General features: G+C 38.2%; 1 protein-coding gene across 1 annotated transcript; it reads right to left on the bottom strand.

Annotated features, from left to right (window-relative positions):
• Positions 1–337: 337 nt before the first annotated feature.
• On the bottom strand, positions 338–17,906 carry pygma (phosphorylase, glycogen, muscle A). The gene is made up of 20 exons (XM_027148968.2): positions 17,570–17,906; positions 11,370–11,471; positions 11,205–11,283; positions 10,793–10,896; positions 9,801–9,932; positions 9,601–9,712; positions 9,433–9,515; positions 9,102–9,245; positions 8,895–8,987; positions 8,309–8,455; positions 7,237–7,400; positions 7,027–7,141; positions 5,671–5,772; positions 5,388–5,535; positions 5,241–5,299; positions 3,856–3,997; positions 3,534–3,741; positions 2,464–2,598; positions 1,352–1,418; positions 338–1,257 (listed from the first exon to the last, which is right to left on the bottom strand). The coding sequence occupies exons 1-20, from the start codon at positions 17,810–17,812 to the stop codon at positions 1,108–1,110; spliced, it is 2,529 nt and encodes an 842-aa protein (XP_027004769.1). The 5' UTR covers positions 17,813–17,906; the 3' UTR covers positions 338–1,107.
• Positions 17,907–23,249: the final 5,343 nt, after the last annotated feature.

Genomic DNA, 23,249 nt, shown 5'->3' with positions numbered 1-23,249 from the left:
CAAATTTGAATCACTTGTATTATATTTCTTAAAATATAAACAAACTAATAGCCCAGTTTAAAATATAATAGCCCTTAAATCATAATGGTCCTTAATAAGCAGTTACTGAGAATGAATGAGTATATGGTGTACAGTAACTGCATTGTTCAGTGTCACATGTTCATGTTAATATTAATGTTAATGTGGTCTTCATTCTTGAGCTTCAAATGTATTCATGTAAAATGAAAAAAAAAAACCTCACATTTATATAGCGTCCCAAAAGATCCCAGTCATGATGCATTTCTAATTCCACTTTACAGTGGAGTTTTATTCCTAATATACGGTACACAACGGAGACTGTGTTCTTATATCCTTTATTTATCAATAAGGCTGTAGGGATGTGAAAACAAACATCATTGATAAAAGTGGTCATTTATTTATCTCATTAAGCTGTCCTTATTGGTTAAAGACATAAGCGTATGACATCTGCCTGATGCTAGTCCAAAACTAGCATGCGCGAAGGTGTAGTGTGTTTAAACTGTGTTTCTTCTGTTACAAAAACATATACCAGATGAAAGACATTCAGTACATTTAGCAGTGGTTCGGTTAGACTCCCTCATACTTTTACTCCATCAACTATTTAATGCTTTGTTATCTATCCAGAACAAAGACAAGCTATATAAAGCAGGAATACAGCATTAATTATTTTAGAATTAGTGTATTTTCTAGAAAGACAGACTTTGCTATTCAGAATTCTTCTTACATTTTGCACGCAGTGACACCAGAAAGTGCATCATCACCTTGCACCATCATTTTCACTCTGATACACAGAACGAAGGACGTGAGTTGTTATTGATAAACTTCTTGTCCTTATACAAGAAGGCCTGGTGACCCGATTGACAACATAACGATTGACAATTGACAGAATTCCTGTGTTTTTATGTGTATGAAAGCACATTGACAGGAAACAAGGCATGACCATGGTAAGCTACAGTACAATGGAGAACAACTGAACAGGCAGGCATCACTAAATTCATTTTGAAAGAAATCGGTGTTAAAGACTGCTCTGAAAAAATCATGCAGTGCTGGTGTTGGGTCAGAGTCGGAGATTTGGGCAGCCTGCGGGACTTATTTTGGGTCATCGGGAGCTGGGAGCTTCTCCATACTGGGTTCCACGCCCCAGATTTCACGAGCATATTGAGCAATGGTGCGATCACTGGAGAACTTTCCAGATGCAGCGATGTTGTAAATCACCTTCTTGGTCCATTCCTTGGGTTTCTATTTAATGAAGCAGATTAGAATCGAAATAAAGGTGAGAGAAGTCACTCTATATAGACATGGAAGTCACTCTGTAATAAGTAACTTCACTTACCTTATAAAGGGCACTGACTTTATCTTGGCATTTGATGTAGTCTTCATAGTCAGCGAACACCTTAAATCTGTATGGGGTTTGATCAGAAGTGTTGATAAAAACAGTGTGTACAGATTCTATCAGATTGCAATATAACACAGATGGATATTTGCTATAGTGGCTGCTAGGCTTTGGTGTTTATAAATGAGAGAATAAAGAAAAGGCAGTACAGTGATCCCTCGTTTATCGCGGTTAATGGGATTAAGGATAGTAGGATTGGCCCCAAGTTTGACCTTTTCACTGATGGTCATCATCTTCCTCTTCCTCTTGGGCTCACTAGAGGAATCTTTCGCAGGGACACGGCACTTAGGAGGCATTGTAAGGGCTTAACGAAAAGTTAATTTCTAACACAATATGCGAGACACAGTTGACAGCATGAACGAGAATGGCGAGATACAATAAGGGAAGAAGCTGGGAGAGGATGCGATGATGCGCAGCCAATCAGCTCAGATCTCGCACCGGGAACCAATCATGTGCCTTGTCTGAGTGGCCGTGGGTACGAGAGTTTCCCTCTTTGTCTGGCATCCTGGGGAACCGTTTGTATTTTTATTTTTCGATGAACATTTTTGAAAAATCAGTGATGCACTGAGGCCGCGAAACTTGAACCGCAAAACTCGAACCACGAAGTGGCGAGGGATTACTGTAGGTTAATTTTTTAACAAGAAGGACAGTTTTATGATTGTGTTATGAATCCACATCTACTGTACCAATGATGGATAGATGGATAGATAAATAACTAAAACTCTCAGTTTTTTATTGTACACCGTTTTATTTTGAAACACAGATTTATATGGTGCCTTAAGGTACTTTTTGGAAATATCAAGATGCTGTCGAGCGCTTGTTTGTTGAAAGTGTGTTTGGTCTTTATTTACTATTGTTTCTTGATTAAACTATCTTAGTTGGATATGAATCATATCTATGTTACATCAGGAAGACACTCAGTACGTTTCAGTTTTACATGAGTAGTTATTTGGTTGATAGATTTTACTTCTATACACAGGACAGGGATGTTTTGAAGGAAATATGTGTCTGCTGCAGGAAAAGTGATACAGTATGTGCTGCAGTTCAAGTACCTGTCATTGTGCATGAGCAAATTGACAATGCCACTGAAGAGGTCAGGCTGCTTTGGACTGAAGAAACCTCCTGCAATCTGGTCAATGGCCTGCTTCAGCTCTGGAATACTGTTATAGTATTCAGACGCGTTATATCTGTGAAGCAGATAAGAAATAATAAGTAAACATTTCCATAACAATAATTAAAAAAATAAACATTTTCAATATAATGGATGTGACTTGAATGTGTGTACACAAAGTGTACAAGCTTTGAGTTTGAACCTATTGAATTGAAGACACTTTGCAGGTTGAAGCAGAGCGTATCGCATTCACTTGAGGAAAAAAATCTACTCTGTTTTTCTGAATTAACGAGTTAATTATCTCAGAATTATGAGATAATTTTTCATGAATAAAAAGTTTTTTTGCTCTGTTTTTCTGCATTAATGACTTAATTAACTCAAAATTATGACAATTTTGTCTTGAAATAAAATGTATTTGCTCTGTTTTTCTGAATTAACGAGTTAATTATCTCAGAATTGTGAGATCATTTTTCATAAAAAAAATAATAAGAAGAAGAATTGTTCTGTTTTTCTGAATTAACGAGATCCCTCAAAATCCTGCCAAGAGCTCTATTTCAGGTGGATTATTCTCATAATTCTGAGATAATTAACTCATTAATTCATAAAAACAGAGTGGAAAAAAATTTATCTCATAATTTTGAGATAATTAAGTCATTAATTCAGAAAAACAGAGCAAAAAACGTTTTATTCATGAAAAATGATCTCATAATTCTGAGATAATTAACTCGTTAATTCAGAAGAGTAGATTTTTTTTCCTCAAGTGAATGCAATACGCTTCAATACTTTTTCGGTTTTAAGAATAAACAAAGTAAGAAAAATTCCCCCAGCCCAGCAACAACCTCAGAAAACATCCCTCCATTTCGATGTGCCATTAAATTTAAACATGGTATTACTCTATTTCATATATTTGAATACTACTACTCGCCACCATTCACCCAGTCTTTCAAACTAATTTCTGCTCATTTGCCCAGAGTAAAGTTTTCCACCATCCGCATGTTATAACGCTCTCACCCCTTCCTGTCCATGGCCTCCACATCATCCACTCTCATGCCAAAGATGAAGATATTTTCCTCTCCAGCTTCTTCTGCCATCTCTACATTGGCACCATCCATGGTTCCAATGGTCAGGGCCCCGTTCAGCATGAACTTCATGTTTCCTGTTCCGGAAGCTTCTGTACCAGCAGTTGAGATCTGCTCAGACAGGTCAGCAGCAGGGATCACTGATGTACAGGGTAAACAAAAGATTTAAATTCTTTCAATTATGTTACTCAGCACTTTATTCGCAAATTAAGAAGTAAATTCAGTAGAACTGTGGATAATATATAATAAGGCACCTTTTTCAGCCAGAGTGACTCTGTAGTTCTCCAGGAAGATGACTTTGAGGCGGTCGCCCACCACCGGGTCGTTGTTGACCACCTCACCGATGGCTGTGATGAGGCGAATGATCATCTTGGCTGTGTGGTAGCCTGGTGCAGCCTGGAATTGCAAGAACAATACAATCAGGCAATGACAACCTCTCCTAACCTGTAAACCCAATAAATCACAAAGTACGATGACGGGCTCCTGGTGGTCCAGTGGCAGGATGCCGTGCTCTAATTGCCAAAGACCGGGTTCAGTTCCCGTGCAGGGAGCTAACCCAGCCACTTTCTTAGTGCTGGTCCCAAGCACGGATAAAATGTGAGGGTTGTGTCAGAAAGGGCATCCGACGTAAAAAAACTTGTGCCAAATCTAATATGCAGACCATGTGATCCGATGTGTGACCCCGACCCCTAAAAATTATTTAAAGTACGGTGAAATCTGGTGTTCAATCCATGGTGTAGGTTCCTGCCTGTGTGTTTCTCCCTCTCTGCACCTTTTCCCAGGTGTCCATGTGGATCTCTACATTCCTCCCATCTCTCAGTAGGTGGACTGACTATGCTAAATTGACAGAAGGTGTGATGAGTGTGTTGATGTACAGTATGCGTGCGCTGTGTCATACAATGGACTGGCATTATATATAAGGTATATTCCTGATTTGTGCCCATTGTTCCAAATTGTTGACAAAATGTGTCAATCTTTTTTTTTTAATTTTATGTTTTGGTGTGGAAATCATAGTTTTAATTCTAATCATTAACTTTTACTGTGTGTTGATTAGATCACGAAGAGGGATAGAAAAGTAAAATGAAGAAGAGGGCAAGAGAGGATGGGGTGGTTTTATCGCCCATAGCCACTGGCATGTTTTTGGCAGATGAATTCTTGCATTGTATTTTATTGTGGAGCAGGAACTGGAGGTAAGACAGTGAGCAAGCAGCATTTGCATCTATTTATGAACTGAGATAAGTATCTATTATATTGTGTGTGTGTGTGTGTGTGTGTGTGTGTGTGTGTGTGTGTGTGTGTGTGTGTGTGTGTGTGTGTGTGTGTGTGTGTGTGTGTGTGTGTGTGTGTGTGTGCTCCTATCTTTTTCTTTTCTTTCAGTGATCCTGAATATAAGTGTGTAGCTTTGCAGGACGCTTTTTTGCCTGGCTCAGAGATAAATATGTGCAAAAAGGAAAAAAAAAAAGAATTTTTCTTCTGGATATCGTATAATTAATGGTGCCATTCAGATTACAGTGTTTGTTGCAGTGAGCATTATTTGAGTTGGGAATATATCAATATGTTTTCCAGTCCATTTCAGTTCCAGGCTGTAAAAACTACAAAATAAAGCAATACATAATGTCAAGTGTATAAGGATATGCACCTTTCCACCAATCATGATGGTTCTGGGAGTCCACTGCTTCTTGGGATCCTTCTTGATTCCTAAAAACAAATGTCATGTGTTATTGATGGCTAGATGCAAAAATGAGAGAAGTTTTGGGAAAGGGAAGAGTGGATGAAAAGCACTCACTGTTGTAGAAAGTGATGATGTGCAGGCAGTTGAGCAGTTGTCTCTTATACTCATGGATTCGCTTGACTTGGATGTCAAACATGGAATTGGGGTTGATTTTCACTTTATAGTGCTCCTCCAGGTGAGTGGCAAACTTCAGCTTGTTCTCCTGTAGCAGGGAACACACACACACACACACACACACACACACACACACACACACACACACACACACACATACACACACACTTAGCTCTTTGCAACAAAACTGCAAACAAAATGCCTTAGTCTACATCTAACTTACCTGTTTGACATTGGCAATATCACGAATGAAAGCATCGTCGTTAACGAAGTTGTGCAGCTTTCTCAACTGGCTCAGGTCACGAATGAAATCCTCTCCAATTTTCTAGCACACAGAAACAACGTTTTCGATAATGAATATCGTAGTTTTGTAGATAAATGCTGTTAAATAAACTAAGGCGATGTTGTTAGTGGTCACTAAACTGATATTTTGGTCAAGTCTACTCAACATGCGAATATAGGTAATATGGTTAATTGCATAAAACGTGCTTGATGTCTGTGTACTAGGCTAAGAACAAGACATAACAACAGTATGACTCACTATAAGCTAAAAGTAGAATACCAGGGCTCTCAAGTTTTAAAAACAGGCAAGCGTGACATTCCCTTCCCCCCTCCCAAAAAAAAAAAAAATACAATAATGGAGGACTTATTGTGTTTGGAAAGAATCACTGACTGCAATTTAACCAAATACAAAGAATTTGCTTAATTTCCATTTATTAATTTGTGTGTGTGTGTGTGTGTGTGTGTGTGTGTGTGTGTGTGTGTGTGTGTGTGTGTGTGTGTGTGTGTGTGTGTGTGTGTGTGTGTGTGTGTGTGTGTGTGTGTGTGAGTGAGAGAGAGAGAGATAGATTATGACTGGTGTTGTTTATTGTAAGTGTTTGTTGCCTTTTTGGACACCTTTATTATTTGTAATGTTGCTCCCATTTAAAACAGTTCGGTTAAAGCCCAGACATTTTTAGGGTCATGATTGAGGACAATGTCCCGTCCAGAGACAAGCTGTTTCGTGTTGAGGTTTTGTTCAAACCGACCATCGAAAATACCCTCGATAATGTATATGGTTTTTTTTTAATTGGTTGTTGCGTTAAATCTTACAAAGATAATGCTATTTTCTGATTGGCTGTTGTGTAGCTTCTTTTTGATTGGCTGATAAGTGTCAAGTGAGACTAAGAACTCCAGGGGAGACGCGCTTGATTCCTGCCCGGTTCCATAGAGACAGCGATGCGGACTGATATATTTTGGGCGCCGCGGCTTATTACAGTAAATATATGATAAATAGTCAAAAAGTTTTTCTGCGTGAGAAATACGATGCGTCACACTTGACAGCCCTGAGAATACCCAGGGTATGTATAAATATAAACCAAAATAACGTGTAACTCATTAATACTGGAATGTTATGGTGGCAGCCATCTTGGACAACAAAAGTCACTTATCTCCTTAAGTGTCAACTTTCAAAGTCTGAATCAAGATAGATACTTGATGTTCCATTGTTAACAATATGTAAAAGACATCAAATATGTATTTGCTGATTAATTGCACTGAGCAGAATTTTTTTAAATAGAGAAAAGTTTTTTATACTTACCTCAGCAATAACCTCAGCCAGGCCAGGGTTGCACATCACAAGCCAACGACGAGGGGTGATGCCATTGGTTTTGTTCTGGAATTTGTGTGGGTCCATCTCATAAAAGTCCTTAAAACTATTAACACATTTCATAATGGTTATAAAGCAAGATGCATATATTATGATATATCTTATAATTGTATGTGTGCGCGTTGTCCGAGTCGTACATACACAGAAGCTTTGAGGATATCTGAGTGAATTTGTGCCACACCGTTGACTGCATGGGAGCCGACGATGCACAGGTGTGCCATGTTGACCCTTTTAATTCCTCCTTCCTCAATCAGAGACATGCGGCACAGGCGGTCCATATCACCAGGGTACAGGGAAGCCACACGCTACACACAGAAGATCACACACAGAGTCTGTGAGCACAAGATGACCATATACAGCCACGAATGCCAAATATTGAGCATTCATTCATTCATTTTCTACCACTTATCCGAACTACCTCGGGTCACGGGGAGCCTGTGACTATCTCAGGCGTCATCGGGCATCAAAGCAGGATACACCCTGGACGGAGTGCCAACCCATCACAGGGCACACACACTCTCATTCACTCACACGCTCACACACTACGGACAATTTTCCAGAGATGCCAATCAACCTGCCATGCATGTCTTTGGACCGGGGGAGGAAACCGGAGTACCCGGAGGAAACCCCCGAGGCACGGGGAGAACATGCAAACTCCACACACACAAGGTGGAGGCGGGAATCGAACCCCCAGCCCTGGAGGTGTGAGACGAACATGCTAACCACTAAGCCACCGTGCCCCCCAAATATTGAACAGAAATCTGTAATTTTATATACAGTTCATGTACAAAGATTTCATGGACTCAGATTTGGAAGATTTTGGGTGTTTTGATAAATTTTAGTTACTTCCTAAGTTTAGTTATATACATATAGAATGTACATATAATGGCTTATAAATAAACAAAAGTGATGTTGTTAGTGGTCAGTAAACTGATTTTTTTGGTCTAGTCAACAATGGACTATAGGTAATATGTCTCATTACCTAAAATGAGCTTGACACCCCTGTACTAATCTAAGGACCCCATATGATTTACTGTAACCTATAAATATGAATCAAATAAAAACCTTTAACTCAGTGTTGTAATGTATGAAACAGCCATATGATTGAAAAGAGATTAGTTATTTTATATACAGTTTATAGGTGGTTATTTTATTTTCCTTTAGACTTTAGCTCTATTAGTTAACTGACACTAGTCACTCATGCTTATCTGACCTCCATGTGACGACGGTTGATCTCGTAAACAATCTCAAGGTGGCGAGGTAACAAGGTCTGGAAGAGGTCAATAGGCCAGCGCTCCAAAGCCTCAGGCAGCACTGTGTGGTTGGTGTAGGCACAAGTCTTCACAGTGATATCCCAGGCCTTAAAACATAGCACAACATAACACAACACATACATTCAGTTCAATTCAATTCAATTCAATTTTAATTCACGTCTCAAAGCAGCTTTGCATAGAGCATAGAAACACACATAGAAATAGAATAACATTTTTTTAAAGTTTCAAATTAAGTTACTATTTATCTCTAACATTTATCCCTAATGAGCAGGTCTGAGGTGGCGGTGGCAAGTAAAAGTTCCCTGAGATGATATGAGGAAGAAACCAGGGCTCAGTAAGGAATCCATCCTCATTTGGGTGACACCGGACGGTAAATAATGTAAATGTAAATAATGTTTCATCTACAACAGTTTGTAGTCGAGTCGAATTGTGCAACCAAGAGCTTCTGGGCATATAGACATTCTACGGAACAATTCACTAATGCTCGAGAATGATATGATGTTCTGAGTCAACAATTCCTCTTACCTTATCCCATGGCAGCTTCTCTTCATCCACCAACACCCTCATCAGCTCAGGGATTGCAAGAGCAGGGTGAGTGTCATTTAGCTGGATGGCCACCTGAGGGCAGACAAGTGATATATATGGACTTAAAGATGGCAGACTCCATTAAGACAGCTGATTTAAGAAAACATGAGAAAAATGAGGTGATGAACAAGGGTGTTAATCCTTTACCTTATCAGGAAGAGCAGTGAAGTCGGTGCGCACAATCTCTCTGGAGCCAAATTTGGAGGCTTTAAAGCGACGGATGGTGTCCTGGAGAGTGGCAGAAACTACAAAGTACTCCTGTTTCAGACGCAGTTCCTTTCCCTCAAAGAACTGTAACAGGAGAGATTTATTTGTGTGTGTGTGTATTGTGTGTGTTTGTGTGTGTGTGTGTGTGTGTGTGTGTGTGTGTGTGTGTGTGTGTGTGTGTGTGTGTGTGTGTGTGTGTGTGTGTGTGTGTGTGTGTGTTAATATGCTAATAAAACAAAGCATACTTAGTTGAAATAATTAATTATCTCACGTTGTCATTGGGATACAGCACTCGAGAAATGTTCTCAGCCAAGTTGCGGTCCAGCACGGCCTGGATGTAGCCTCCAACGTTGACTAGAAACAAAAAGGACAAAAGTCTGTGTCTGATTCCAAGCAATGAAAGGGGTGCATAAGCTTATCATAATTCTTTTTGACTCACAGTCTTTCAGGTTGAAATCGCAAGGGGCCTTGGCAGACCACAGCCTCATGGTGTTCACAACATTGTTCCTGTAGCCTGGCACAGGAGTGTCATATGGCAAAGCCAACACAACCTGCCAGTAAAAATAAGTTAACAAAGCTCACATGACTTCCATGGTGTCTCAAAAACACACGCATGGTCAAAGAAAGGACGGTGGTTACCTGAGTGTCTACCCATTTGACACCATCTGGATGATGCTCTGTCCTGCCGTAGAAGTGAATGGGACGCATGTATTCAGGCCGGGCTTTCTCCCAAGGGTTGCCATAGCGTAGCCAATCATCAGCTTCTTCAATCTGTTAGTTATTAAGACTTCTAATCATGTTGTATTGTGATTATTAGAACAAGCTACTCTATCAAATTGTATATAAAACGAGGTGACAAATTAAAAGATAAACCAGGAGTTAAGTTGTATGGGGCATTTTGCTGGCATGGTTTGAGACTAGTAGACCCGAACCAGAAAAGATTATTAATTACTCAAACAATCAAAAAGACCTGACATTAGTTTAAACTGTTGATCAGCTATAATAAAGCATTTCTATCCTTATGGGTCTATTCTAGCATGACCCACATGCACCTGGGCTCAAAGAATAATCCAAGGAGGATATTCAAATGAAGGAGTGATCTTTTGAAGTAATGTTGCTCATCTTCTTAATACAGTTCCAGAAATGTGTAGAATCAGGGCCAATGTACACTGAAGCTTTTCTACCCCAAAGTCCCTACCCCTTAGTTGCACACTATTATTTCTTTAAATTACTCACTCACTCATTTTCTACCGCTTATCCGAACTACCTCTATCCCAGGCGTCATCGGGCATCAAGGCAGGATACACCCTGGATGAAGTGGCAACCCATCACAGGGCACACACACACTCTCATTCACTCACACAATCACACACTACAGACAATTTTCCAGAGATGGCAATCAACCTACCATGCATGTCTTTGGACTAGGGGAGGAAACCGGAGTACCCGGAGGAAACCCCTGAAGCACGGGGAGAACATGCAAACTCCGCACACACAAGGCGGAGGCGGGAATCGAACCCCGACCCTGGAGGTGTGAGGCGAACATGCTACCCACTAAGCCACCGTGCCCCCTTCTTTAAATTATTATTATTATTTTTTTTTTTTTTGTAAAACAGTGATGGTTGACTCACCTGCCAGCCATTTTCAATTTTCTGGTTGAAGATGCCAAACTCATAGCGAATTCCGTAGCCATAGGCAGCCAAACCGAGAGTGGCCATAGAGTCCAGGAAGCAAGCTAACAGTAGGGATAAGAGGGATAGTGTGGACACAGAGTGAGTAGGAGACAATTAACTACACTCTTTTAATGCTTTTTAGCTTTTGTCACCATTGCCGGTGATGCAATCACTGGTCCTTAAGTGAAACGATGCCATCAGTGGTGATTGAAACTTAATTAAATTCCTTAAAATTGGCCCATAATGTACTATTATGTTCATAAAACCTGATGAGCCTTTTGTCTATCCATTTTTATAACCGTGACAAAAGATTCAATGAGCATTCTAAAACTATTAAAAAGACAAAAAGAAAGGAGAGAAGGGTACATACCAGCAAGACGGCCCAAGCCTCCATTGCCCAGTCCAGCATCCTCCTCAATATCCTCAAGCTCCTCCATGTCCAGGCCCAGCTACAACAAGAGCAGTTTTGTCTCAGTTTTTAAAAAAATGACCAAAACTAAGCTGTAAAACTTTTGTGAAAGTGTAGATAAGGCACCTGGTACACAGCCTCATCACAAGCATTCTCTAAGGCCAGGTTCACCATAGTGTTCTGCAGAGTACGGCCCATGTAGAACTCCAGTGAAATGTAGTACACACGCTAGAGAGAAAGAAAAAAGAGAGTGATTTTAGCACTACACACTGAAGTAGGAAGTGGTGGCTCATAGGTTAAGGCTATGGGCTATTAATCAGAAGGTTATAAGTTCCTAACCCTGACAAGCTGTTACTGTTGGGTCCTTGAGCAAGACCTAGAATTCTAAAAGAACTCATGACCTTTAAATGTGTCAGCTAAATGTAAATTGTAATTTCTATGAATAGTTTATTCCTTTACTCCATCCAGGGTGTATCCTGCCTTGATGCCCGATGACACCTGAGACACAGGCTCCCCGTGACCCGAGATAGTTCGGATAAGCAGTAGAAAAGTGAGTGAGTGAGTGAGTGAGTGACTGAGTTAATTCCTTTATGATTCCTGAAGAAACATTCATTTTAACCAATTATTGCCATCTGATGTCATCAGTACGAGCTTCCTTCTTTTCTCACTACAAATCCTTCTGAATATTTCCTCGAAATTCCCACCAGATTTCCAGTTTCAAGGGAGGAAATGTGTTTTTTCAGCTCAGTAAATTTTGCTCGAATTTTGTCTAGCTAGTGTTAGCAGATAAGTGATTCAGCTAATTCAGCTGAATATAAATTTCAATATATAAAACAAAAAGAGTCTAGACCTTTTGTGCCGCTCAGTTCAACATTCATAGTACATTTCTACATTCAAATCACTCTTAGTGTTGTATGTTTGTGGGTGTCTTGCATGCTACTTGCATGGGGGGCAAGTCGTGGCCTAATGGTTAGAGAGTCTGACTCGTAATCCTAAGGTTGTGGGTTCGAGTCTCGGGCCGGCCACGACTGAGGTGCCCTTGAGCAAGGCACCGAACCCCCCAACTGCTCCCCGGGCGCCGCAGCATAAATGGCGGCCCACTGCTCCGGGTGTGTGTTCACTGCTGTGTGTGTGCACTTTGGATGGGTTAAATGCCGAGAACAAATCTGAGTATGGGTCACCGTACTTAGTTGTATGTCTCTCACTCCTCTACAGCGAGAGTTTTAAAGAATAAAGAAAGAAAGATAGGTAGAGTGGTGCCTTTTAGCTCTTGCAACAAAAGCTAATGTATTAATTAGGGTTAAGTGGTCAACTGCAGTAACCATGATAACCATTTTATTATTTTTCGTTGTTGTCGTTTTTTTTTTTTTTTTTTCAATATAGTGGTTTAGTACTAGAAAGAGTGCACACTGAGGACATCCTCTGGGAATGACAGGTTTAAAGATGTTTTCTTCCGGAAACAACATGATGTCTCAGTTGTTGACAACATTTTCAAATTTAAGAAATGGCCTGGTGGATTTCTGAAGAAATGTCCTGAAAGGGATTGAAGACAAACTGATTAAACAGAACAAACTGAACCAGTGGTTGCTGATCACTTTGAGCCCAAGAACCTCTATAGAAAATATTGTTGTCTACAACCAAATGTTTAGAAAATTTTTTAAATTTTTAAAATGTTGATAAAATTTAACAGGACCAGTGGATTGCACTTTTAGACCCAAAGCAAAATCTTGCACCCCAAAGAGTTTTTTTGCTAGGTATAGCAAGTAATTATCCGAAACAATTTCAAGGAATGACATCTCTGTAAGATTAGGTGTGTAGGAGTGTGCACCATGCAGCAAATTACAAGAAATGAAGGATGAAGCATCTGTTGGCTTTTTTAACATGTGACCATTTCGGTTACAAGAAAGTAATCCAAGAACCATCAAGAAAGTCATTGTGCATAGCAACACCCAAGCCTCATCCCACCCATGTTGCATGATAGAATGCTGTGTGCTGTAATGTTACTTCGAGGCCTGGATCATGGATCGCTGATAGACCAAGGAATCAGTCCATCCATCCATCCATCAATCCATCTAGCCATTATCTCACAGCTCCGGTCCCCTGTTCGATCCTGACCTTGTATTACTGACTATTCTTCCCATGTCTTTTACATGTCCTTCCCAGACCTGCTTGGGTTTCCTCTAGGTTGTCTGGTTTCCTCTGACCTCCCCAATGTATGTTGATAAATAGGCTATAATCTTAGCCCTGACCAGTGTAAAGTGCCGACTGAAGATGTATTTTATATTAACTAAAACTTAATTCAGGTTCTTCACAATAATGGAAGCTCCATTAGTTACTAAATCACAATCACGTTACTTTCACCTTCACTGATCTTCACTCTGTATAAAATTACTGTGTGGATATAATCACATATCAAGCTCATAATTTGTGGAAATTACAGCGATATCCTCCTGTTCTAATGAAGCTCTAAAGAGCTTTCATGACCTTATCACTGTCAGAACATTGTCTTTAGATGACATTTATTATAGGCTGGTTTTTGACTTATTTTAGTTTGGATTAAACCCATTCATTTCATTTGTACAAGTCAAAGAGACAAATCAGGAAAAAATTAAAAAGAATAATACCAGATTTTATTTAATAACTTTATTTTCTAATCAATAGTACAACAAAATTTTGTTTAAAAAAAAAACATCCTGGACTATGCTTAATGGACTCTGTAGTACTTTTTTTTTTACATAAATGTGTAATGAATAAATGCATAAATACAGTACAACATAAATTGGGTGAGTGTATCATTAACAGTGCAGAGCACAGGCTGAAACCATGTTCCCAAGTTTATAGGTTTTCTTGTAATAACACTGTTATAGGTGTGTGTGTGTGTGTGTGTGTGTGTGTGTGTGTGTGTGTGTGTGTGTGTGTGTGTGTGTGTGTGTGTGTGTGTGTGTGTGTGTGTGTGTGTGTGTGTTTATTTACTTATAGGAAACAGTGGAACACTGTTGCTTAAAAAGAGTTTTCAAAGCCAGATTAAAATGTCCATGTCTGTGCTTATTTTCATAAATCAGTAATTATATAATTAATTATTATAAACGACTTCATATATTTGACCATAATAGCTTAATACCAAATATATACTTTAGCATAAAGGCTGTATGTAATCTATTTTGTGAGATTTGTTTGAATATGATGTTGCTTAGATTCAAATGACATTGTTGTTATGATGTTTTCTTTATTTTATTTTTAATTTCTCACTTTGTTTTCACTGAATAGAATTTATTTGCATTTAAATTAGCATATGTAAATACTATATATTGGATACTGATTCTGTTCTTTATTTGAATGCTATATAATTTTTTAGATTTTTGTTTTTATTTTTTATTTAATGTTATTGTTAATGTTTATTCCTTTTTTTATTTAGCATTTTTAGAGGAATACAAGTTTTTCCTGGTCTCTAAATCTAATGACCAGCTATCATGGGCCAACAGTTTTGCTGGAGCTCATCAGAGTTCAGATGTTTTCCCTCTTGCTGTTGAACATGCTGCCTAGTATAAATGGGTGTGTGAAAGAAAAGGGGTGGTGGGTTCACGGGGTCTAGGACTGCTGTATAAGGGGAAAGGAAGGTCACTGGTGTTATGTAACAGTGGCATTTTGATTGCAGTAAAAATAACCACTCAGGGGTCACAAGAAAAGGTTATGGAGTTCTTACGACTGCAGTGTAACAGTTTGAGAAGCCACAACAGTTTGAATACAAAAAGGGTTGATTTTAATAGATAATATGACTGTCATTCTTTTATGTAGACTTCGGTCTATATGATCCACTCTACTGGTCTTGGTTTTCACATCAGCCTTGGATTTCAGCCCAAGTTTCCTATAGTGACCTTTCATCATATGAGAGAATGACTCTTGACCTTTGCAGTAAAGATACTTTAAACTCCCAGCAACTTTGAGCTTAGTGGGAAGAGAGAAGGTCAGAGGTGCTGGAAATGAACCGAGCTATTTCACACTAATAGCCTGACTAAAATGCGCCCACGTCGCTGTTAGCACACTAGCACAACAACACAGTGTAGATATTTGACACGAATTGTGCAGTGGCACTTCAAATTGGAAAATTGGAACCATTAATAGGAACATATGCTTGGTGTCAACTGCAATTTGCATTAAGTGGAACAGCTCATTGGGTTTCTGATGAGCAAATGTGTACACTAAGCATGTATTGAATGTAATATTAAATTAAAACAAGATTGAATCTGCATTTTAATATAATGTGAGTTCAAACCATTTTAGTTGAATATTAACAACAACAAAAAAAACAACAACAAACAGTATACTGCATCTCTATATAGTTCACTGAGGATTAAGGCCGGAACAGTGACCACACGCACGTACAGTAATGAATATTTCACATCAATGTGCATTATGCTTCATAAAATGATTATGTTCTACAATTCTGTGAACAGAAATAGTTTATTCAGAGCATATTATCATTCCATCCCAGTGAGAACACCAGCACTGTATACTCAAAACGACTCAGAGGTCAACGTATATGAAGTTCTCTTCACCGTGTCAAGAAGATGCAGTGATCATTAATACCCACGCTTTATCATCCAGCCCTGCAATCCGGTGTGCACACTATAAGCTTTAATATACTCCAAGATCATTAAGATCAGTGTATTCTTTTTAGCTAAAGACTTAGTTGTTATACAGAGGCTTCCAGATCATCCTAAGATGAGCCTTTTGTCAATGAAGAGGTCAGATAAGGTCATGGATGGATATTTATGGCAACATTAATGTAACAGAATTTCCCCAACAAGCCAAAACTGTGGCATTGCTAATGAGCTGTAGGAATGTAAGAATGCTAAATAACATGCTGCATGAGAACCACGAGAGAGTGAAATGGTCCTTGAATAACCTGCTCTTTGGCTAGATGAAAATGAAATGCAAACTCTTTTACTTATTTATCACATTGATTTAATTTTATTGCACATATTTGAGAACAGGGCTTATTAAAGCACATTTTTCTTGTTTATAACTATGGGAAAGGCCAAAGAAATGGACCTGAGCATGATTTGAACAGGTTGCAAGATTGGAATCTTGGGTAGGTTTAGTGTGTGTATATTTTCTAATGAATTTATTTGGATAAAATGACTTGTTTGAATTTGTTCAAATTTCTCATTAGGTCAGGTCAGTGTTTATAGAATTTGGTTATGAACACTGCTGACTCAGCCGGATAGATGTTCAATGCTGAACTTGATCACACCTCTGAATATAGTATGTAGACTAAAAAACATAACCTTATTTTGCATAACCTTAACTCTAACCCTGTTCTGATATCTGGAATTGTCCAACTTGTCCTTTCCTTGTGAAAACTGAAATCTCTGACTTTGTCAAATGTTTTCAAATTGATTTTTGCACTTCACAGATTTTTACTGTTAAATATTATTGCTCATTTTAAAGGGTGTTAAATATATCAAGAAAACATAAACTGTGAATTGTGGTATGCATTGTGTTGACTACATTATTTTAAACAATATGTGAATGTAAATGTAAAACCAGATTTAGATGTTTAATCTGCTGAATCTATATTATGTCTATTTTCAAAGTACCATCAAACTTTTTCAGTTCGTTAAATAAACGGCTTTAAATAAAAATGATTTCTTCCCACCTCCCAAAAAAGTCGCATAGGAGTGTTAGAGTCTTAAATGAATATTAGCCTGTGTGTGTGTGTGTGTGTGTGTGTGTGTGTGTGTGTGTGTGTGTGTGTGTGTGTGTGTGTGTGTGTGTGTGTGTGTGTGTGTGTGTGTGCGCGCGCGCGCGCGCGCGTGTACTGTATGTGCGTGTGTGTGCGTGTGTGTGGTTGTGGTTGTGGTGTGTGTGTGTGTGTGTTCATAATATTCTGTGAGGCACTGTGTTATTACTGCCTTCTGACCTAAAATCCACCACAGTCCTGATCAGGATAACATGCTTACTGATGATGAATGAATGAATGAACGAAGGAATGAATTAATGGATTTATTAATTCATTAATTCCTTAATTCATATGGTTCATATGTACTTTAACTTTATTTACTGTATCTTTTCTTGTAGCTGGATTGGTCTATTTTTCTTGTATACCTTTTATATGTATTTTTCCCTTTTCAAAGGTGAGTGGAAAAAAACACTGATAAAAAAACCTGCATAGGCAAATAAAAATCTGATGTATGGCATGTAAATAAAACAAATATCTAAGTCTATACATTTCATATATGTGTATATGCAGTAAGCTATATTTTGAACGGTAAGAAATGTATGCAGATATTTTTTCACCTCTGGTCCTGGGGGACTTCACTTACTTTAGGGTCCTTCTCATAGTAGTGCTGCTGGGTTCGGATCCACCTGCCCACCAGGTGGTCCCTCACCGTGTGCGCCAGGGCGAAGTAGTAATCCCTCTTCGTGGACACGTTTCTGTCCTTAACCAGTGTGAAGTGAAGGTGTCGGTTAAAGTTATTCTTAAGGTCCGACACATTCTCCACGCCAGCTAAACCTCTAACAGAAATCTGTTTCCTTTTCTCATGGTCCGACAGTGGCTTGGACATGATAGTGGATGAGCCCAGAAGACAGTAAACACACAGAACCGATCTTAGCAGAAGCCCAAAAACTGTCACCGCAACGCAGCTTCAACCCTGACAGCTGGACTTATTTAAATCCAACCTCATTAATATTCATAAACAGGCGGGTTTTTTTTTTTTTTAATAACACAGCTGGGCTATTAGGTTTAAACAGAAATTTAGATTTGAATAATGGACTACGATATGGGATGGGTTTATATACACACTATATATACAAATAGTTACACTCTATTCTATTTCCTTCAAAAGCAGTAACACCAGTGTGAAACTACAACTCCCAGAATCCTCTGCTGCATAATCGACGTGCCAGACACGTTGTGTGAGAAGTGGAAGACTAAGACATTAATATCTCTCTGTGACCCGAATTTAAAGGCCGTGATATTTCAAAGCATGCTTTGTGAATGTCAGAAGTTATCTTCATCTTGTCTAGTGTTGCAAGACCTACATGAGTGCTGTACTGTCATTTAAAAATAATAATAATTAATTAAGTAAGTAAGTAAGTAATTATATGAAATAAACTGTTGCTGTGTTTGCTCAACTGTGATGGCATGCAATTAATTAATTAAGTAATTAATTATATGAAATAAACTGTTGTTGTGTTTGCTCAACTGTGATGAGTTGTGACTCTTTTTTTTGTCATAACTAATAAATCACACATATTTATGCTGCAGTATATACATATCTCATACTGTACAATATGCATGTAACATTGCAGTATAGTGTAAAGCATAAAAGTTTATATGTAATCGTTTCTCAGACATTTACAAAATGACCAAATTGTGCTTGGAACAGTGTCGTTCAGGAAAATTGGGACAGTCTTCTGAATCATACAGTAAGTGGAGAGAGATAATGGAAGTGAAGTGATAATGGATACATGAATGAAACACCCTGGTACCAGTATGGTCAAATGATACGTTCATCGATTCATGGAAAGATGTTTCTATGAAGTATTTTAAGAAGCAGGGGAATACCGGGAAATATAGCTCATTATATAGACCTATTATGCTGGTATTGTAAGAAATAAATTAGAACCTATAACCTTTTAGTACTGGTTTTACTCTGTGATATTTTAAATATTGAGTAAATACATATTGAGTGTTAGGAAATATTCATTCATTCATTCATTCATTTTCTACCGCTTTATCCGAACTTCTCGGGTCACGGGGAGCCTGTGCCTATCTCAGGCGTCATCGGGCATCAAGGCAGGATAGACCCTGGACGGAGTGCCAACCCATCGCAGGGCACAATAATTGAGTATAAAATTGCAGAATACTGAATTTTCTATAAACCCTGTAATAAATGAAGGGCTGTAGAATTGCACATAGACCGATATCTTAAATTGTAGTTATTTTTACTGAGTAAAGCATGTTCATAAAATACCAGAAAATGATGGTGATGGATTTGAAGATTTTTTTGAGAGAACTTTTCCTTATTGAATAATTGAACATGTGTCCCAAATTCCTGAAAATCTATTAGTCATGGTCTTAAACATGCTTTTCAGTTTGGCTTTAAATAAGTGCAAGCCATGATTATTTAGAATAAGATAGAAACATTTTCCTTCATGTGTAGGCCTTTAACACCTTGGGGATTTCTGTGACATATTAGGTGTTAAAGATTTCTTTTTATTAATGACAAGAGATCCTAGACAATTTAAACGTCCAAAATCTGTAACAATATAATCTAATATAACCTTTTAAATATAGATATACACTGAAACATTATTTGTCAAACCCTGCTGTGTATTAAAAGGCCATAAACTCTCTGAATAAGAAGAAAGGCTTTCCTTGTCTTTTGTACCTTTAGTGTGTCGCTATTACATGTGAATATAGTTTAACTTACTTAATAATTTACATGAGACTCCATAATTAAACTTTAAGGACTGTCCTTGTACCTTTAACAAGCTTCCTTACTTTAAAGGTACACTACACGTGGCTTTGCCAGGTTAAAGATACACAGTATAGACATATATACTGTATGTGACAAGAAAATGTATGCTTTGTACATTAAAGACAGTATAAACTTTATGATTCTGTGTATGATTTCACATGATCTCACATCAATGTCTGTGAAAACTACAGAATAATGTGTTTGAAATGCAGGCCCTTGCAATCGTCAGAAACGTTAGTTAGATAGTTCACTTTTATTAAACAGTCACAAGGGGGCTCTTGCACTCCCATGTGCACCTTAAAGATTAGACAAATTTTGATGCAGATCCAAAACTGCATGTTTAAACTGTAAATACAAAATAATATAAAAATTATCAGAACATGAAATCGACCAAATTCATGGTAGATGAAATCTACCTCACCGGACGTTACAGTATTTTGGTATAGACTGTCCTACGTAAACTCTAGAAACAACTCTAGATAAAAAAAAAAAAAAAAAAACATGAGATCAAGAGTTTCTGAAATACTCATTTTGCTTTCCAAATGATTTTAGAAGTACAAAGTTTTTTTTATTATTTATTTGTTTGTTTGTTTGCTTGTTTTATGCAAACAAACAAACAAATAAATAATAAAAAAAAACTTTGTACTTCAAAAAGTGGTGGAAATAGTCATTTTAATAGTTGTATTAGTTATTTAAGTTAGCCAGTTTGACTGATGGGTTTAACAAGAGAGCAACCCGTAGCCTCGAGCGAAAGTGGAGAAAAACTACAGTAAATTAGAGGTTTTTAGAAGGACAGTATGTCGAGCTATAGACAGGCTCTAAAAACTGCTAGGGCTGAGCACCTGAGCAAACTCATAGAAAATAACCAGAACAATCCCAAGTTTTTATTTAATACAGTGGCTAGATTAACAAAAAAAAACAGAAATCCGAACACACTATTCCATCACAGTTCAGTGCTGAAGACTTAATGCGATTCTTCACTGGTAAAATTGAAAGCATCAGGAACAAAATAGTTGATGTTCAACATATGAGAGCACCTTGTGACCCAGTCTCACCTACAGCTCTACACTCACAACTACAGAGCTTTACAAGTACAGGACAGGAAGAGTTACGTAAGCTTATTACTACAGCTAAATCAACAACTTGTTCACTAGACCCCATCCCAACTACATTACTGAAAGAAGTGTTACATAAAGCTGGTCAGCCTCTTCTTAATATCCTTAACTCCTCACTATCTTTAGGTTATGTCCCTAAATCTTTCAAGTTGGCAGTTAAGAAACTAGTAATGCATTAAGAAGTTTCTCATTAAGAAACAGAATTTAGATCGTAATGAACTATCAAATTACAGACCTATCTCACACCTTCTGTTTATGTCTAAAATACTAGAAAAGATTGTCTGTTCAACTGAGATCCTTCTTACAGGAGAACAATATCTTTGAAGGGTTTCAGTCAGGTTTCAGACCGCATCATAGCACAGAAACTGCACTTGTGAAAGTTACAAATGACTTGTTCATAGCTTTGGACCAAGACTGTATGTCCTTACTAGTTCTACTTGACCTTCGTGCTGCATTCAGCACTATAGAACATAACATTCTCCTAGATCGTTTACAAAATTACACAGGTATTCATGGACAGGCTTTAAGTTGGTTTAGATCCTACCTGTCTGATCCATACCATTTTGTAGAATTAAATGGTGAATCCTCAAGTTTATTTCCAGCTAACTATGGGGTCCCTCAAGGATCAGTCCTAGGACCTCTGCTTTTCTCGATATACTGTACATGCTTCCATTAGGGAACATCATTAGAAGACATGGGATTAGTTTCCACTGTTATGCTGACGATACACAGTTATATATCTCATCAAAACCAGACAAAATAGCTAAATTGTCAAAATTAACTCAGTGTGTTAGAGAGATAAAAGATTCCACTTACATTTAGAGGGATGTTTCGTTACTAGTAGCACAACACAGAAAGACCTGGGTGTTATATTAGACAGCAACTTTTCTTTTGAAAATCATATCGCCCATACCACAAAAACAGCCTTCTTCCACCTTAGAAATATTGCCAAGCTGAGAAACTTCCTGTCTGTTTCTGATGCTGAGAAGCTAGTTCATGCATTCATGACCTCTAAACTGGACTATTGTAATGCATTACTAGATGGTTGTCCTGCATCTTTAATAAATATGCTACAGTTAGTCTAAAATGCAGCTGCCAGAGTTCTCACTAGGACAAGAAAGTATGACCATATAACCCCAATTTTATCATCTCTACACTGGCTACCTGATAAGTTTAGAATTGATTACAAACTGTTGCTACTTACATACAAGGCTCTTAATGGTTTAGCTCCCATGTATCTACAGTAACTAGTCTTCTAACACGTTACAATCCTTCATGCTCCCTGAGATCAAAGAACTCAGGACTCCTAGTAGTTCCCAGAATATCTGTCTACTAAAAGTGGTAGAGCGCTTTCTTATTTAGCTCCCAAACTTTGGAATAGTCTTCCTGATAGTGTTCTGGGCTCAGACACACTTTCCCAGTATAAATGTAGAATAAAAACTTATCTCTTTAGTCAGGCATACACATAATACATCCTATAGTATTGTGCACTATTACATCAGACTTGCAAACATTATGAACAGCAGCTATGTTAATCCCTCTCCACTGCTTCTCTCTTTCTACCCATCCCGAGGCATCCAGAAATTGTACCGGCTCCGATCGTCTTCCGTACAATGAAGATTTTCGACCTTTTAGGCCGAATCTGAGAATCCTGAGGCATCTAAATATCTACCAGTTCCAGTTGGACTCTGCGATACTATAGAGAAGATGTCAACTCCATGTTATCTTTTGCATCAATACAACATTTGTCAGACTGTATATTTATATTCACACCCTCCAGTGTCACCCATATGAGGATGGGTTCCCCATTGAGTCGTGGCCTAATGGTTAGAGAGTCTGATTCGTAACCCAAAGGTTGTGGGTTCGAGTCTTGAGCAAGGCACCAAACCCCCCAACTGCTCTCCAGGTGCCGCAGTATAAATGGCTGCCCACAGCTTCGGGTGTATATGTTCATGGTGTGTGTGTTCACTGCTGTGTGTGTGCACTTTGGATGGGTCAAACGCAGAGAACAAATTCACCGTACTTAGCCGTATGTCATGTCACTAAATACCATCTAAGGAGTTTTTCCTTGCCACTGCTGCCTGAGTCACCTCAGACTTGCTCATTGGGGATAAATACATACACATTTAAATATATCTAATATTAATCTTGAATTTTGTATTCTATTAATCTATATGTTTTTCTTGATATTAACCTTTTGTTCTGTGTTTGTGTTCTGTAAAGCTGCTTTGAGACAATGTCAATTATTTACAAATAAACTTGAATCGAATTGAATTGAATTAAATTGAATTGAAGAGCAACTTTTATTTAAAGCTTTTACACACAATTATGATGTTTTGCCTGAAATCCTTAAGATTTGCTTGTTATATGCACGACTAACACCATGTACTAATGAATTAATC

The sequence above is a fragment of the Tachysurus fulvidraco genome, chromosome 21 (genome assembly GCF_022655615.1).
Source record: "Tachysurus fulvidraco isolate hzauxx_2018 chromosome 21, HZAU_PFXX_2.0, whole genome shotgun sequence".
Taxonomy (NCBI): domain Eukaryota; kingdom Metazoa; phylum Chordata; class Actinopteri; order Siluriformes; family Bagridae; genus Tachysurus; species Tachysurus fulvidraco.
This window is presented reverse-complemented; position numbering and strand designations above follow the sequence as displayed.

Coding starts and splice junctions, on each gene's coding strand:
- pygma (XM_027148968.2), bottom strand. CDS start 17,812: ATGTCCAAGCCACTGTCGGACCATGAGAAAAGGAAACAGATTTCTGTT. Junction 9,713..9,800: donor TCAAATGGGTAGACACTCAG/GTAACCACCGTC, acceptor TTTTACTGGCAG/GTTGTGTTGGCTTTGCCATA. Junction 5,536..5,670: donor ATATTGCCAATGTCAAACAG/GTAAGTTAGATG, acceptor TCCCTGCTACAG/GAGAACAAGCTGAAGTTTGC.